The sequence below is a fragment of the Scleropages formosus genome, chromosome 1, assembly GCF_900964775.1.
Source record: "Scleropages formosus chromosome 1, fSclFor1.1, whole genome shotgun sequence".
Lineage (NCBI taxonomy): Eukaryota > Metazoa > Chordata > Actinopteri > Osteoglossiformes > Osteoglossidae > Scleropages > Scleropages formosus.
Window position 1 is genome coordinate 3,600,184 of NC_041806.1, and position 16,555 is coordinate 3,616,738.

Genomic DNA, 16,555 nt, shown 5'->3' on the forward strand with positions numbered 1-16,555 from the left:
CATGGTAACAGCTGCTTGTGTAATGCTGTACGTTGAGAAGCGCGAGATAAAAATGTGCATTATAATAATAATGAATAATGATGCTGTTACACACAGATCGCTATACGTATACAGCCGGCACCTAGTTCAGCAGCGTCTCTCTCTCTCTCTCTCTCTCTCTCGCTCTCTCGCGCGCGCTGCAGATTCCGGCGCGAGGCTGTCGAGACGCTCCAGAGTCGGTGGGCGCGCGCGAGCATCATGGCGCTCGCGCTGTCAGCACCGAACAGCTCCCGCCGCGGTGCGACCGGACGCCGCGAGCCACTGCAGTGACGCTGCCACGTGCACCGCCGCATACGTTCGCTGACGTGCGTCGCCGCGTCCCGGCCGGCGCGCTCTGGGAGCGGGCGCCTCGCGGATTTTTCTCTCTTTCCATTCGCCCTCCCTTGGCGGGAGAGCCGCGCTCGCGCGCTGCGCGCTTTGGTGCAGAGACGAGGGAGCGCGATGGCGGACTGAGTGCGGGAGCGGCGTCGCGCCGAGACGCACCGAGAGACACTACCGGGGCGTTCGCAGCATGACAAAACGATTCCGAAAAAAGGAACAAAAGCTCACAGCCCCCCCGTCCGACGAAAAGAGCGCCAGCCAGATGCGAGGCAATTGGAACGGAAATTTCTGTCGACATCTGTTCCTTAATCTGCGGCATTTTTAATTAATTTATTTTTTTTAAATTATTTAGTTGGTTTGAATGGAAAAAAAGATGGACAGTGGTCTTCGAGCGAGGCGGAACACGGGACGTTTGAGCCCGTGAAGCGATGCCCGGTGTTTTCTGTGCGCCGTCGCCGTCCGGCGCGAGGAGGAGCGGGAAGATCATGCGCGCCACTGCCGCTCCCGCTCCAGCGCTCGCGCTCGGGCTCGCGCTCATGTCCTCGTGGCTCGTGAGCCCGGGCTTCGCCTTCAGCTCGCAGCTCGACTCAGGTGAGTCCCGCCAAAACCCGGCGTTTGCACCGAACCCGACCGGCTCCTCCGGAGGAAAATTTCGGCAATGTGTGGCGTTTCGCTGCGGTTCGCATCGCAGCCTGCACTCCTTTACCCTGACGCGACGGCGCATTTTCGCAGTGTAAAAAATGTGGAGCATGACATGATTATTTTTATGTCATATTATTACCTGAGGGCTTTTCTGCCTGACTGCACTGGCTCTCCTCTAGTGTAGTCTTGCACATTTTTGTGAAGCACAATACCCTAAATCAATAACCTTTACTACCATAAATCCTACCAGAACCCGCACCTCTAAGCATCACTCATAACCCATGATAACCCGCATAACCTGTGTATGTGCACATTTGTAGGGCTTTAGTCCCACCCTTGTGACAAATGAACCTCGCGGTAATTAAATTAGGTTTCATGGCTGTCCTACCCATCCTTCCGCATGGATAATCGGAGCAATTTTTAAGGAACTGTTTAGAGAAAGGAGACAAATCCCAGGGTTTGTGCCTGACCTGGAGCTGTGCTGCGTGGCCCGTACGTGACCGGCGGTGGCGCGTGTTCATCTTGGGCTCCTCTGCGCCTCTACGAAACGTGTACGAGGAAACGTGAGCTGAAGCAAAGGACAGCAGGTCTCCGCTTTTCTCCTTCCTTTTTTGGGTTGGGTGAATCCATCAACGCGCACGTATGCCGCGTGCAGGTTCTGCTCTCGTCCTTCTCTTCGGCGGTCGCCGTGAGGTCCGGTTCTCCATCGAGTCGAGTCGCCCATCATCGCCGACGACTCCTCTGCGTCCCGTACGTTGGGTTTTCGGCCCGACGCGTCAGAGCTGAGGTGGCGTTTCTATAGTCTGTATGCAGATGTTGCATCAAACATGATATTTAACGTCGTATTTTGTTACCCATCATCATCTTCTGTGTTTCCAGCCTGATCCAGTCACCGAATCCTTTTCTCCAGCTCTGCTGCCTTCTGCTTACTGCGTTTTTGGCACTTACGTGATCGGCGCTCCCTGGCATCCCTGTCGGCTCCTTGAGTGGTTCCTACGGCGACCTGGAGGGCCTGCAGGTCCTCCCTGTTTGATTTTGGGACCCGATGCAGACCGCGGACGGGCACGCATCTGGATTTCGAAAGCCAGTCGCTCCTTTTCGCAGCCAGCAATTTGTGGAGGGACACTTCACAGGCACTCAGTGTTACTCTGTTTGATTTTCTAAATCTTAGGAAAACACTTTTTTCCACATTACTTTTTTGTCCTTTAACAAATACTCAGTTTTAACGTAAATAGCATGGATGGCTTAAAAATGAATGATAAGGCAATGAAGGAGATCTTTGTAGCAAAGCTACAGGTTACAGATGTGTAATGGAAACAATTCTTTGGCAGAATATTAATACTGCAACTACAACAGTTAATATTCATATAGCACAGAGTATTAGTCTAGAAAGAGTAATGTTTGCATAATCTACCATAGCATAAAGTCATATACTTTAATGTGAATGCAGAGGACACGTCTAAGGCGTATGTTTTCGGTATAGTGAACATCTTTCAGCACATTTCTTTTCATGTCTCAGCACGTGAAGGCTTACATATAATAAATGATATTTTCATGGCAGTGCGCAGTTCGTACGGGGGGCAGGTGCTGAAAGACGCATTCATTTTTTTGCTCAGCCATATACGGTACCATGGTAACCTAAAAGGCCCCTTGTCTCATCCCATGTGCCTGTCAAGTTTGCTTTTGCAAGCATGGTGCGAAGAAGCCAGAGTGAGAATTTGAGCTGCACGTGGACCATACGTTGTGCCTGAATTGTGGGTAATGCTGCGAAATGCCCATTTGCACAGAGTCTGCTTTGCAGCTGTTTGGCCATAGACGCAGAGAAACCCCCCTCACCCCAACGCCACTCTGCTGTCTGAGCCACCGAGCCACCAAGCCAGCAGTTGGAAGACAATTGCTAGACGTTTTGTTATTTTTCCATCTTTCCCTCCTCCCTAACATGCTGTTATATAACTCAATAAAATGGAATAACTGAACTGCGCAACTCCTGGTGCGCCACTTCCCCTGGTTACAGCAAAGGGCCTAGGATGAAGGACAAGCTTGTGCAGCACCGTTTCCGTTGGTGCGCACACCTATGTCATCTTGTGTGCTGCATTACCTTGATGGTGTACGGTAACGCTGGAACATGGTTCTGATTATCTACAATGATTTGTGGACAGGGGGGATGATTCTGTTGTTTCTTGGATTTGGACTGGCTGAATTTTGGCTCGGTATTTTCCATAAGCCGTTCTTTAATGTTAAGAAAAGCAGTGCAAGTGTAGTTAATTGCCAAACACCAAGAAAGATTTCTGTATTCCAGTTACACATAAGGTGGTGTTGTGTTTTCCCTCACTGGCATTCTGTTTGTCAGGATTCAGTGTTGAGATGTATTCATACCTCCTTCCTCTTGCCTTCAGCTCTGTCATTTGCTTTTTTTTTAATCTCACAAAGCTGCTAGCCAGATGGATCAAGTCTGTAGCAGTCAAATATGATGATTGGGGGGATAAATTAATTGAGGAATGGTGTTGCCGTGGAGACAGATGGAGTGAGATGCAGCGGCTGCATCTATGTGACCCGTGCCACCTACCCTCCGCTCCATGTTAGACACACAAAAGGCTTGGGGCCTGTGGATGGTGATGGGAACATCAGGAGTCATTTCATCATCTATGGGGGCTATGCTGACTCAGAAATCATGATAGGGATTTTATCAGAGCACGAATTTGCACGTAGGTGTGTATCTGTCACAGCAGCATTTTGCGTCACTAGTCTTCGCTGGTGTTTTGAGAGTGTGTTGATATGTTGTCGTTGGTAAGACTTTTATGAATTGGCATCTTCAGTAGATTGAAAGCATGGCTTTATTTAGTAATCTAGTAGATGTGGGAAGGCAGAAATAGAAGGTTGCTCATATGAAACATATCAGCACTGCAATGGACATGACATCATGGCACAGCATATTTAATGGAGTTTACTGTCAGCATGGGTCTTAGTTATTCGCTTCCTGTTCCCCATCTATCTGCCACCCTGTCAGCATGTGTCTGCATGTGCTGTTTCCCCCAGGGATAACACACATCTCCTGTGCAGCAGCAGAAGGAGAAACACAATTAGAGATCAAGACAGGGTAAAAGTGGGCAAGCAAGGAAAGGGATCACAGCTGGATCACAGTAGGGTCTGGGCTACACATTATCATTAGGAGGATAACGTGTATTTATTATTTCCATGATCTGATTGTAATCCAGGTTTACAGCTGAGCAATAGAAGGGGGACCATGCAAAATACCAGCTTAGCTATTTCAGCTGCGTTGCATTTAATGTAAGAGCTCAGTGATCAGCATAACTCTTGGCCTGCCAGTACGCACTAGTTTCTGCTTCGGTACAAGTGACACTTCATATTTTTCTTGTTTGTATGTTGTCTTGTGCATTGTCTCGTCATTGTTTCATTATATTATTGCGCCTTGGGTTCGCTTATCTGTCCGTCCGTCCGTCCGTCCATTCATCACTCTGTTCGCCCATCCATTATTGATAAATGTTTGTCCAGTGCAGGATTGCGGCAGTCCAGAGCCTTCTTATATTTATATATGTTATTTTTCCAGGTGGAATTACATTAATATTAGGCGTCTTTTTCATGATCCAACAGCCCTTTTTCCACTTTTTATTCATTGGTGTACAGCAACAATAATGAGCTGGGACCCACAGAATCAATTACATTAAAATGGAAAATTGCTAAATTTACTCAACTTGTGACCTAAAGGTCGGTAGTTCAAAACCCAGGAAGGGATCGGATATGGGACGTTTGAGTAAAACAAAGCGCATTGCAGTATTACTTCACCATCTGACTTGACAAATGTGTAAAACTGTGACAAAGCAAGCCATGTATATTATAATGTTATCAATGACAAACAGCAAAGATGATAAAATGGATTCTGAAGCTGTGTTCAGTATGCTCTGGTGAATGACGAGGATGCTTAATCTCAGGACACCTCCATAGTGAAGCCTGTAATGCTTCCATAACCGCTGGATGATACAAAAGCCATTTTTGACGTTGGCTGGTAGTCTGACAAAAGTAGGTAATTTTTGTACGTGGGTCAGAAGTGGGTGTTGGAGCGAGCGCACATTTGCCTTGTTAGTGCGACTGCTCCCCTTGGCGGTTCCATCAGAAGGGCTGAAGAGATTATCAGGGCTTTTCGGTTTTCGCAAACTAGGTTTTCAAGGAGAACAGGCTATTTTTAAATGAGCTTTTTGAACCCTGCAAAAGCAGGATGAGGGAGCACAGATGTGTCCTTTTTTCCTACTAGTTCATGAGTGGGGAAGGGTGTTGTGGCATCTGATGTCTTACTGACAATGATAGGCCCCTGGGTAGGCTATACTCAGCATCGTGGGCAGTCAACAAATAAACTGCTGTCCAGAGGTGTCAGGAGGTTGTAGATGTGATTTGGAGATGGGTGTAGGTTGTCACAGGCTGTGACAGATGGCTTCAGCACCGCCGGGAAACGAAAACATATGTTTATCTGTGTGTAGTTTTTTTTCAATCTCATGCTTTGGATATTGCCAAGGCCAGGAAACCGCAATGACGTGATGCCTTGCGGTGTTTCCTCAGAGGGAAGAACTGACATTGCCTCGAGTGCTGCAGATTAATTGTTCCTTTGCTTTTCCTGTGACCCAGCATCTTCGTCACACACCCGCAGAAAAACAATGGCCGGCCCGATTAGTTTAACTTGTGTGTGGATCTTGGAAAAATAGTCTGAATCAGGATACCGCCAATGTTAGTGTTCAACCAAGGTAATGTAACCAGCTCTCCCATTCCTCAGCATCTGTGCTCCTTGTCTTTGTGTCTTTGTGCTGGAGACTCATTAAAGGTCTTCAGTCTGGGTCATAAATTATCTGACATGCCTAACTTGCTTGTAAATTGTCTCATGAGGTTTGTCTGCCCAATCTAGTGATGATGTCTCCAAAGTAAGTGATGTCATGGCATATTTTCTGGTCACCAAAACTCCCTGCTGATGGAGGTTCAGGAAAGTCATCAGGCCTGCAGATGTCATGGGTGAACAGTCAGCATAGACACAGAAGGAGAAACTAGCTGTGGTTAGAGGGACTGAAAACAGAATGGGGTGTGGTGGACTAAGAATTTCATAAAAATGTTTATATACCAGTCTCGGCTAACGTGAGGAGATCTGGATTACTATCCCAGCAGCCAAATAGTGTCACGTAGCGCTTACAGTTTTGTTTTAAATGGAGCTTATCCTTTTGTGGCCTCTGTCCCACACATTGAGTTTTGCAAAAACTCAATTTCTCACAACAACAGATGTATAACTAAGCAAGCTTCTTTAGATATTCAGTTCTGCTCTGAGGGTGAAGTGTCACTGTGACCCGCACCCTCATTCAACATTTATCTGCACATCGACATGCAGTGTGATAGCCAAAAAATGATTATCCTTCCATCTGTTCTATCATCTGGAGAGGAAGATGGATTTGGTGTGTCATTTTCAGAACAGAAACACAGATTTATCATGTGCACTCCACATGAGTTACAATAACAACATGCATGCCCTCATGTCCCTGGTTATAGACAAATGCTTTGTCTTAGGAACCTTTTATAAGTAATAATAATGCTCGTAAAAGACTATTGCACGAAGTGCACATGTTCTAAAGCGCTGACAGTACATCTGTCAGCGTAGACCAAACTTTGTCATGACTAGAAAATCTTAATTTTGTTTTCTGGGCAGTTTGAATTAGTTGACCATACCTATGGCCTGCACAGTGCTCCTATTGAGTACAGCGTAATCTCTTGCTTTTTCATCATTGACTATCAACAGAGATAGGAGCCTCATTTGCAGAATATGTTGGCATAGGAAAAAAAGAGTTCCAGAAAGAACAAAAAACACTTTACAGACATTTAGAAATTATGTCCCTTTTTTTTTTTTTTTTTTTTTACCTGGCAGAAACCATTTCACAGTGATCCACAAGATATTCTTCCCAGTCTTACCAACACATTCCTGGGGCAAAAAGAAACCAGTTCCTATGCAACAGCTAACTCCGCCTCTTAGTGGCTATGATACCTCAACCCTCTCAACATGAATCAGGTTGATTGCCTTGCAGTTAGTGGTTTTGAGCCTGGAAGCTTATGCCATGAGTTAACATGGCTACTCACCCTCTTGAAACTTCTTTTTCTTATTGTAGGACTCCTTTATCCAACGTGGAACCGTTCATGAGATCAGAGGTCACGACTGGTCACTCTTGCTTTCCTTGGCTTTGGCAAGAGTTGCGAGACTCGTGGTACCTGTCACGCAGAAAATAATTATTTATTCACTTCTCTGACGTGTTCTTCGAAGAGACTCGCAACGTTAGGTTTGCGCACTAAGCTATTTCCAATGATTTGCCCAGCTAGTTAATCTTTACTGGAGAAATTCTGGTTAAGTACCTGGATCTCGGATATTACAAGATTCAAACTGAGATATTTTGATTGCAAGGAAACTGCTACGACCGCTATGCCACCTGCTGCTCCTGTCATTGTTATGCTAAATCTAGCGCTTTCCAACCACAGAAGTGCATGGCCACCTAGCTGTTAGTTTTTATATTCACATGTCCTTTATTTAAACATTAGCAGCCCACACTTGAGAATTTCATGTTTTTCTCCTAAATGTTAGTTGCTGATATGTTTTCTGTGGTGGTCCTCAGAATGCAAGGGTTGGAGCAGGCTGAATTTGCTGGATATAGTCTCTGCATCTAGATCACACTTGAGCTTGTTCAATATTTAATACACCATCCCCCCAGTTTCTTACCTTCCCTAGATTTGAAATTTTTAGCCGTTTCAGGGAATGTAAGACTTCAGCACTTGTATGTGGTGGAGTCTGCTATGGAACTAGAACTGATGGCTTCGTAATGGACAGTGATTTTTACGGTGTGAAATAAAGATAGAAAGGAGATGGATGAAGGGCAAAGACATGCATGCATGCAGACAATGAAGGGTGAAGTATTGAAGGTGGAAGGAGAGAGACAGTTCACACACAAAAGTATAGAAGAGAACTACGTAATTTTGCAAAAGGTGTATAAAAAAATCAGATTAGGTTCTCTGCATCACTCTTAAATAATGTAATCCATTATTTATTATCTTTTTTCTGGGTATTTTTGTGAGGGAGAGAGTGAACTAGCACTCGAGAGAGACACGCCAAGGTCTCTCTTTGGAGGCTGTGAGACGGGACAGGTTGCTCATCTGGTACAGCTTCCTGCTGCTGGGTTCCTGTGTGCACAGCCTCCGTCTGCACAAGGGGAATGATTATGTAAGTGGGGGGGCTGCGACTTCTCCCCCTTGTCCCCACACCGCCAAGCCTTGAGGCACTCCTCCCTCCCCTCAGTGCACAGACAGAGCTGTTAGGATTCTGTGCACGCATGGCGCATAGAGCCGGCAGCATCCAGTGCAGCGTGTTCACATCCAAACTCTCTCGACTACTACATTTGTAGGGCAATGCAAGCCCCTCAGTTTCCATGGCAACCTCTCTTTAATATCTTTAGTAGCTTAGAAGCCTTTATTAAAAAAGGAAACTGTTTGAATATTGCGAAATATCACCTATTCAGACAAGATGGATGTAAGCAGGCACATAAAGACTATTTCTTGAGGATGCAGAATCCAGCCCAGGTGTTTGAATTGACCTCATGGCTAGCTCATTATTCCTCTGTCCTACACAGTATCATGCCATATAAAATGCAACCCTTGACAACCACTGATCCTCCAGACCAAAGGAATATTGACAATTTGGCATGACTGTTCGAGATGTGACAGCTCCTCCTCGCACCTCAGGAGGTGCTGTCAGCACATCTTATGTTGGTATGAATGAGAAGGATGGGGATGCAGCTGTGACTGTCATCTGTAGTCCAAAATCTTCTGCACCGCTTGATGGGACCCCTTCCTGTTTTCCCAAACAGGGCACCGAGGTCTGGTGTCAGAGCCGGTCACGTAGTGGTTAGAGCTACTGCCTTTGGATCCAGAGGTTGCAGGTTTGATCACCACCTTCAGCTGTACTCTACCCTTGAGCAAGGTACTTACCCTAAATTGCTCCAGTAAAATTACCCAGTTTTTTAAATGGGTAAATAATTGTTACCTTAACACTCTAAGTTGCTTTGGAGAAAAGCGTCAGCTGAATGAATAAATGTAATACCGTAAGAAAAAGAGACTGTTAAAATGAAATTCTGGGTTTGCACTCTTGTCATTAGTGGCCATCTTCCCCAGCCCTTCTTGTCTAAGATTTTCCTCCATCAAGCCACGAAGCAGTATCTGGCAGAGTAGATCAGATGAGATCCGACAGAGCGGCAAGTCACTGCAATCAGAGCAGGACTTCCTGCGTTGAAAAGGTACAGTAATTTGTTTCTGTTCCAAGACACTTACGTAATCCACTCTGCACCATATCCTCTCAGCACTGGTTTCCATCACAAGCTTGGAAGAAATAAGTGCAGGAGGGAGGGTTTTCTTAAGCACCAAAATAGCTGCTTGTTTTTCTAAGTGGTGTAATATCTTGTCAGGTTTTGGAGGACCAAAAATGTCAACAGTTGTGCTCAGAGGAGTTATTCAGTGGGCTTCCTTGAACTGTTCAGGAACGGAAGCACAGAGACAGGGATCAGAGGAGAGAGGAAATGATGGAAAAGGGATGGGTACTTACATTTATTAGTTTAGCTGATGCATTTCTCCAAAGCGACTTTCAGCTTTGTGCCTTTAGCTACTTCATAGTTATTTACCCATTTATACAGCTGGGTAATTTTACTGGAGCAATTTTAGGGTAAGTACCTTGCTCTAGGGTACTGTAGCCAGAGATAAAATTTTTGAACCTGTGACCTTGGGTCCAAAGGCAGCCGCTCAATCCACTACGCTAGCAGCTGTCCCCTGGTATGATGTTGACACATATGTTTTGTTCCCTGGGGGCAGTCGGGTAGCTCTCCTACCGCAGACACCACCGGTAGTGCCTGGGAATGAACTTGGTAAACGGTAGAGGGGAACTTCTTTGCTAAATTTTCAGTTTGAATACCCAGATATAGTGTACAATAGGTAAAGTAGCAGTCAAAAGTTTTGGTACACCTCGGCAGTACTTGTACGGAAGGACCTGGACAGAAGTGGAAGAAAAGCCACACAAAAAAAAGTGTCCTACATCTGTGTGAATGGCTACCGAAGAACTGGGAAGACACACAGCGCCTCGTTTCCTGCTCAAACTTGTTTACCAAAAGCCTTGAGAAAAAAATAATTTCCAGCAGGTGATCTCACACGATTCACTGGTACTTTACGTTCAGACGAGATATGAAGGCAAAGGATACTGGAGAAAGGAAATTGTAGTGAACAGTCCTGGCTCTTACTAAATGAAGTTCTCTCCACTTGTGCCTTAGTGGACTGAATCCACGAGTCGTAGTGATGGAAAACTGACAAACACGGCATTGCCAACGTCAGGATGAGTGGCCCCTACCCAGATGTCTTCTGTCCGACACGTAAAAAGTTACGTTTGTGTGCATATTTGTAAGCTTCGGTATATGTGTTCACATGGGAACCCTTCATAATTTACACGACATTTAATTATTTAGCTGATTCTTTTCACCAAAGCAACGTACAGCTTGGAGCACTTAATTCTCTGAATGCTTGAATACTTCAGCTTTGTAAGAAAAGAAAAGTAAGAAAATTAAGATGCATGGTGTACGTTTTTCTGTACAGTGCAGAAGCAAAGAATGCGGAACACCTTGGCAGCCCTGCCTTTGCTTCCTCACACCATCTGCAGCTCTTTCTGTGTGCCCAAGGAACCAAAATTAGGTCTCGCTTTGTAGATCAAGAAACATTGGTTTTACGCAGCGATTGCCATAAAGGCAAATAATGAGTGTGATTGATATTATCTGCGTGTGACCTTGAGCAAATGAATGGATTGCCCAAAGGCATTGTTTTTTAGAGCAGAGAAAGCACACACATTGTATGGTACAAAAGAGAAATCCCTCGCAGCCGTGTTGCTGAAACAAAAACCCTTTTAAAATAAACCGGTGATCATGCTACTCCCGCTGGACCTAATGAACTGTTTATTACTGTAATGGCTGCAAAACTGGCTCCTCACACACCCTAGAGGGGCCTTCATCCCAGAATTAGATGAAAAAAGATGTATGCTGAGTGTGACAGCCCGCGATGTTAATAACTGCAAAGAAGGACAAACGCCTCGGAGGCCGCATGATGTAACGGCATTAAAAGCAGCGAAACGAAACAGGCCAGTGAAAACGGAGGTATGACTCACTGCAAGATCATCATATGTTACACTGGGAGTGGGGGTGGCGGAATAGGTCTGGGGGCAAACGGATTCTGTCGTGGTTTTCTCACAAGAAGAACCAAAACTGGCAATAGTTTGGGGGAGGAGGGACGAGATCAAATTTTATTGAATGCCGAAGCCTCAGGAATCAAGAGCGAGGTAGCAACAGCTGCAGCATAATTCTGCAAGCCTGAGTATGCAGCCTGGTTGTATTATTTGTACCGACTGTGTGTTGACCAGATGCTCTGTCCAATGTAGCTTGCGTAACGTACAGTTCATATGCTTTCAGTCGTATACGGCAAGATATTTACTGATTGCGTCTGAAAGCCTGCTTCAGCTGAACAGCAGCTGTTACCCCCCTGGGAAATTAAACCAGGAACCTCTTTGTAAAACACCACATTCTGAAACTGGTCCACCACCTGCCGCTGTGATGGGGTGGATGTCCATGTGAGCCGATGATTCAGTTAACGGTCTTAGCGGAACGCATATAAGGGGTTTACTGTTGGCTGCTCCATTAAATGACTGAACGTGAATCTGGAGATGTTTAGGATGCTCAAAAGGTGCTGGGTGCTGGAGCGATGCCTACCTTTGACTGCTCAGTGTGTGGGCGTACACATCCAGAGAAGTAGCCGGCATACCGCCGAAGGACGTCGGACACCTATTCTCAAGACGTGACCCTACCGTATCTGGGACGCACAGGATAGAGGTACAGGCAGACTCATAATTGTGTTTGGCGGCGACTCCTGTTTTTGGAGATTGAGGATTAGCCAGGTGACTTGACTGTTGTAGTGACCAAGGCCTTTCCTCACTTTGGTCAAGGCCAGATAACCTGATGACTGCAGAGGGCTTCCAGGTGGAAGTAAGACATGGTAATAATCATCCAGGGGTAGGATATTTCACAGATAAAAAGCTGAAGAGACCACAGGACTTGGCATTCTCCTACTAGACATGATGTAACAAGTGATCGAGAAGTACTTTACGTGCTGTATTTCTGCTTAAACTCTGACTGCAGGCTGCACTTCCACAGTTGTGTGACTGTCAATGCATAAGTACCAGGGCTAGATGCAGAACTGAGTCACACTTTCACAGGCACACTTTTTACTGTGCTGTACAGAAGAATTAAATGCGAAACACATTGTTCATCTTTAAGCTTTCATTATACCTTGATGGAAGTATCCATTTTAACCCATTCATAACATTGTCATAAACAAAACAGCTTGTGGAAACAGGCAATGGGGCTTTATGACAGCTGTCACAACACCAATGCTAATCAGTAATGCAATTCATCGTAATAATGCAGCATGGTAACATACTAAAGAAATGGAAAATTGTGCCCTGGATCCATATAAAGAAGATCGCCAAGTGCCACCCCTTCAGAATGGGTGTACTGCACTGTATTTACGCTTCAGTGGTGCTGAGTCACCCAGAGGTCAGGTGTTCTGGTTTCTGCGTGTTGAGGTCGGCGAAAGAATTGGATTTAAGTGCGAAGCAGACAAGGACGTTCTATCCGGGACTGCTGTTCTGAGTCGGATCTTTGATTTACACTAAATGAACAATAAGTTTTTTTTATACGTCTACTAGGACTCATGGAGCGTGGAAACATTTTTAGGCGCAAGGTACCTGCGCTGATGGCAGTGGGCTCTCACGTGGAAGAACCTTCTTGTCCACCTTCCAACGTGAAGTCCCTGAATGAGACAAAGGAAGTGAGGCTGTGTGATCAGCCTTCGAAACAAGCCGGGAGTCTACAGCGGCGAAGAGCAGGAGACTTCTGTCATATATTTCACCTGGATTGCTGTAATCTTATCATTTGTGTGTATTCATCTTTTCTGTGTGTTTTTCTCTCATTGGAAGCACACATGACATTGGAGTCATACTTTGGACACGTCATGAGAAGTCTGGATTCTCTCAAATACAGCAATGCCTGGAACTGCTGGGCAAAAATGTATAGAGTGTGACCAGGAACAAAATGGATGGACTCCATCGGAGTAACGATGAACACACCTCTTTCGGCTGGAGGGTACAACATCCTGGAGATGCTCTATAAATGTGGTTGCCAAGTGCTGACATCACCTCAGAGGCTCAACAGTATGTACGCAGCTCTTCTTGGTTAACACCGAGGGTGTGCCACAGCAGTTTCGCTGTCAGTCTTGACAACGTGTCATCAGACCTTCATATTCTCTATCCTTCTGTCCCATTTGGTCAACCCGAAAGGTGGCCTGTTCTCCTTCCTGTTCCACCTCCTATCTCCAGGCTGTGCTTGCTGGCCTGCGTTGTTGCGAAGGTTCTTTGCTCATTTCCCACGGCCCCTCGGCCTCGCTCCTCGCTCTCCCATGCTGTTTGTGTCGCCTTTCGTTCTCTCCGACGCCCCTGTCTGTCTCGGATAGCAGGCTGCCATCAGCGCGGGCCGCTCTCCGGGGCACTGCTCTAAAGAGCAAAAGTGGGACATTTATTTCTATATTTTTATTTTACGGAGCTTGCAGTTTTGTCCGTGTAACTTTGTCACTGGGGAGAAGATGACACCCACCTTCTTGGTCAGGAAAGGCTGCCATTGTGGCACTGCACAGCCATGGCTACACTCAGAAGAACAATTTCAGCGAATGCTGTTTTTCATCCTATTTATTGATTAGTTATGCCATGTTATAATATACATGGAAGTAGCAAATTGACCAAGGTCACTGAAACACACTGTATGTATCATATTTCACTGCAGAATTTTGCATATTGGTAGGGGTAAGGACAAGAGGACGCGTGTGTCGTTTGTGTACCGTGTTACTATGTCTGCAAAGAGATGATGGTGCTGACAATTAGCCACGCAGACTTTATACAGTAGGTCTATGGCTCTGTGTGTGTGTGTGTGCGTGTGTGTGTGTGTGTGTGTGTGTGTGTGTGTGTGTGTGTTGGGGAGACTTTTACTCTCCTACTTTATTGGCTCCTAAGGGTGTGACTGACCCCAAGAGGAAGAGGAACCGGTCCTGGGTCCGGTTCAGTGAAAATATCTGAGGTTCGAACAGACCTTTGCCCTTCTTCAGACGTCCACATGGACTAGAGCTCCCATGGTGTTTTGCACTACACATCTGTCTGGATAACAGCCTGTCCTGTCCATCACATTCTTTTTCCTGCTTATGTACAACTGCTTCTGGTGTAACTGTCACTTGTGAATGTCAATTTGATAGTTTTTTTTATTATTTTGTTTCTATATGTTATTTATTAGCTTGTTGACTGTGCACCTTACTGCTATGTGTCACATTGAGCTGCTGTGTGTGAATTTCCCTGCAGGGATTAATAGAGTATTGTCCTGTCTTGTCCTATCCTATCCTCTCATCGCGTCTCCTGTTGTCTCCTCTCCTGTCCTGTCCTGTCCTCTCGTCCCATCTGCTGTTGTCTCCTGTCCTGTTCTGTCCTGTCCCCTCGTCCCATCTGCTGTCATCTGTCCTGTCCTGTCCTATCCTATCTTATCCTAAATTTATTACCACTCCTACTCAGTAGTAGAAATTGTCATTTGCCACTTCAAGACATAGCAGTTGTGTCGTATGGTTTCAGCAGTGGGATTTCTGCTAACAGACTCATTTTGTAGTGACGGTAGGCTCTGAAAATAATGTATATTGTGAACACCCCAAAGAGTTAAGATTGATTGTCGCAATATAATTATGCAGATGACAAAATTTAATGTTTCCTGACGTGCTCTTTATGTGCCTTTCCCTCCGTTCTTCTCACTCCTTCCTTCTGCGGTGTCTATACTCCCTCTCTTCTGCCCTTCCAGCTCAGAGGCTCATTAGTTTGGCGTTAGTTGATTTTCAGGCTTTCCATTCATAGTGGGAGCCTGGGGCTCGCTCTTTGTTTTCTGATTTAGTCCCTTGTTGTTGTCAGCAGTGCGGCAAATCTGAGTTAATGGGCCACTGAGACTGTGTTTTGTTTGCTTAGTGTCAACTGGCACTTTGACACGGACCCTGTTCCCGTGTGCCACCCTCTCTGTGTGTGATGGACCGCTGTGTTCTTGTGCGAGAGCCTCTCCGTCTACGAGGTGTGTGGCGTTGTTTCCTTCTGAATGAGTGCTTGTATGATAACTGTGTACCTCCGGACATCCCTGCATGAGCATTTGTGTGCACATGTCCCTGCTCAGTGTGTGTGTGTTCATTCTATGTTTGTGTGTTTTTGTTTGTTCATACTGTATGTTTACACATTTTGTTTGTTCATCCTCTCTGTATGTTTCTTCATGCTCTAAATGTGTGTTTGTTCAGACAAGTAGTGTGTGCATTTTTGTCTGCTCATGTACCGAGTGATTGCTTTTGTTGTCTGTCTGTCAGTTCCTCCTCTCTTCATGTGTTTTGTTCATGCTCTGTGTTTGTCTTCTCTGTGCAATTTACACTTTTTCTTCCTCTGCTCGTGTATTTTTTGAAAATCGTGTCTGTCTGGTCATCCTCCGTTCATGTCCCTATGTTTGTTCATGTGAGTTTTTGTTAATTCTTCGAACATACTTGTTTGTTTGTTCTTTTCGTTTGATTATTCTTGTGTGTGTGTGTATTCTTCTTGCTCTGTCTGTTTTTAATCTCCTCGTGTGTTTTTCTTTGGTCATGTCCCGTCTGTGTTCTTGTACTTGCTGTGTGTATTTGTGTTTGAGCATATTCTGTTCATGTGGGTTTTGTTCATACTCTGTGTGTTTGTTTTGTCATCCTCTGTTTGTTTGTTTGTCATGTTTGTTCGCCCTTTGTGGATCCGTCCGGTGCTCTGGGTGTGTGTGTTTATTCAAGCTTAAAGCAGGCATCGCAGGACTGTGTGTTGGCCCTGTGACAGCGCTAACCTGTGGATGCCCAGAGAAGGCAATTACCATCCCCTGTGCGGCGGCACCATGCCAGTCGTCTGCAAATCCGCAAACAAAAATTAAAGGAAAAATGAAGAAAACGGAATGGCTGGAGATTTAACAAACGTTTTGTAGCTGTGTTGCGGGTGAGCTCACGGTGTATCTGTGGTCCGTCACATGTGCGTGTTGGTGTTCTGTGGGACACTTCTGGGTGATGCTCACCCTCCACTGCTGATGCGCGTTTGTATGTTCAGCTCTCGGCTCAGGCCTTTATCTGTAAATGTGCGCATCCTTCTCATTGACTATGTGGTCATCTTCAGTTGTAGTCGCTGCGCTGCTGTCCATCCCCTCCCTCCAGTATTCAGCGATGAATGTGTTCAGGCTGCGCTCGTGGGGCCATCGTCTCCCACTCCTCATCATTTAGTCATCAGCCACTGTTTTGCTTCTGCACCATGGGTGGTTGTAAATGGGTGCCGATGCCCAAGTGGAGCCCAGCGGGCAGGGCCTGGAGGAGCTGACAA

General features: G+C 45.8%; 1 protein-coding gene across 3 annotated transcripts in view; it reads left to right on the forward strand.

Moving 5' to 3' along the window:
* Positions 1–271: 271 nt before the first annotated feature.
* Positions 272–16,555, forward strand: part of aatkb (apoptosis-associated tyrosine kinase b) — a 44,793-nt gene continuing 28,509 nt past the window's right edge. The window contains exon 1 of one of the 3 annotated variants that reach the window (XM_018745449.2): positions 272–951. In XM_018745449.2, the coding sequence (XP_018600965.2) occupies positions 789–951 (163 nt within the window). In that variant the 5' untranslated portion in view covers positions 272–788. Of the gene's footprint in view, positions 952–15,209; positions 15,258–16,555 lie in introns of those variants that run through there. The other 2 variants (XM_018745450.2, XM_018745451.1) reach the window with 2 other exon arrangements.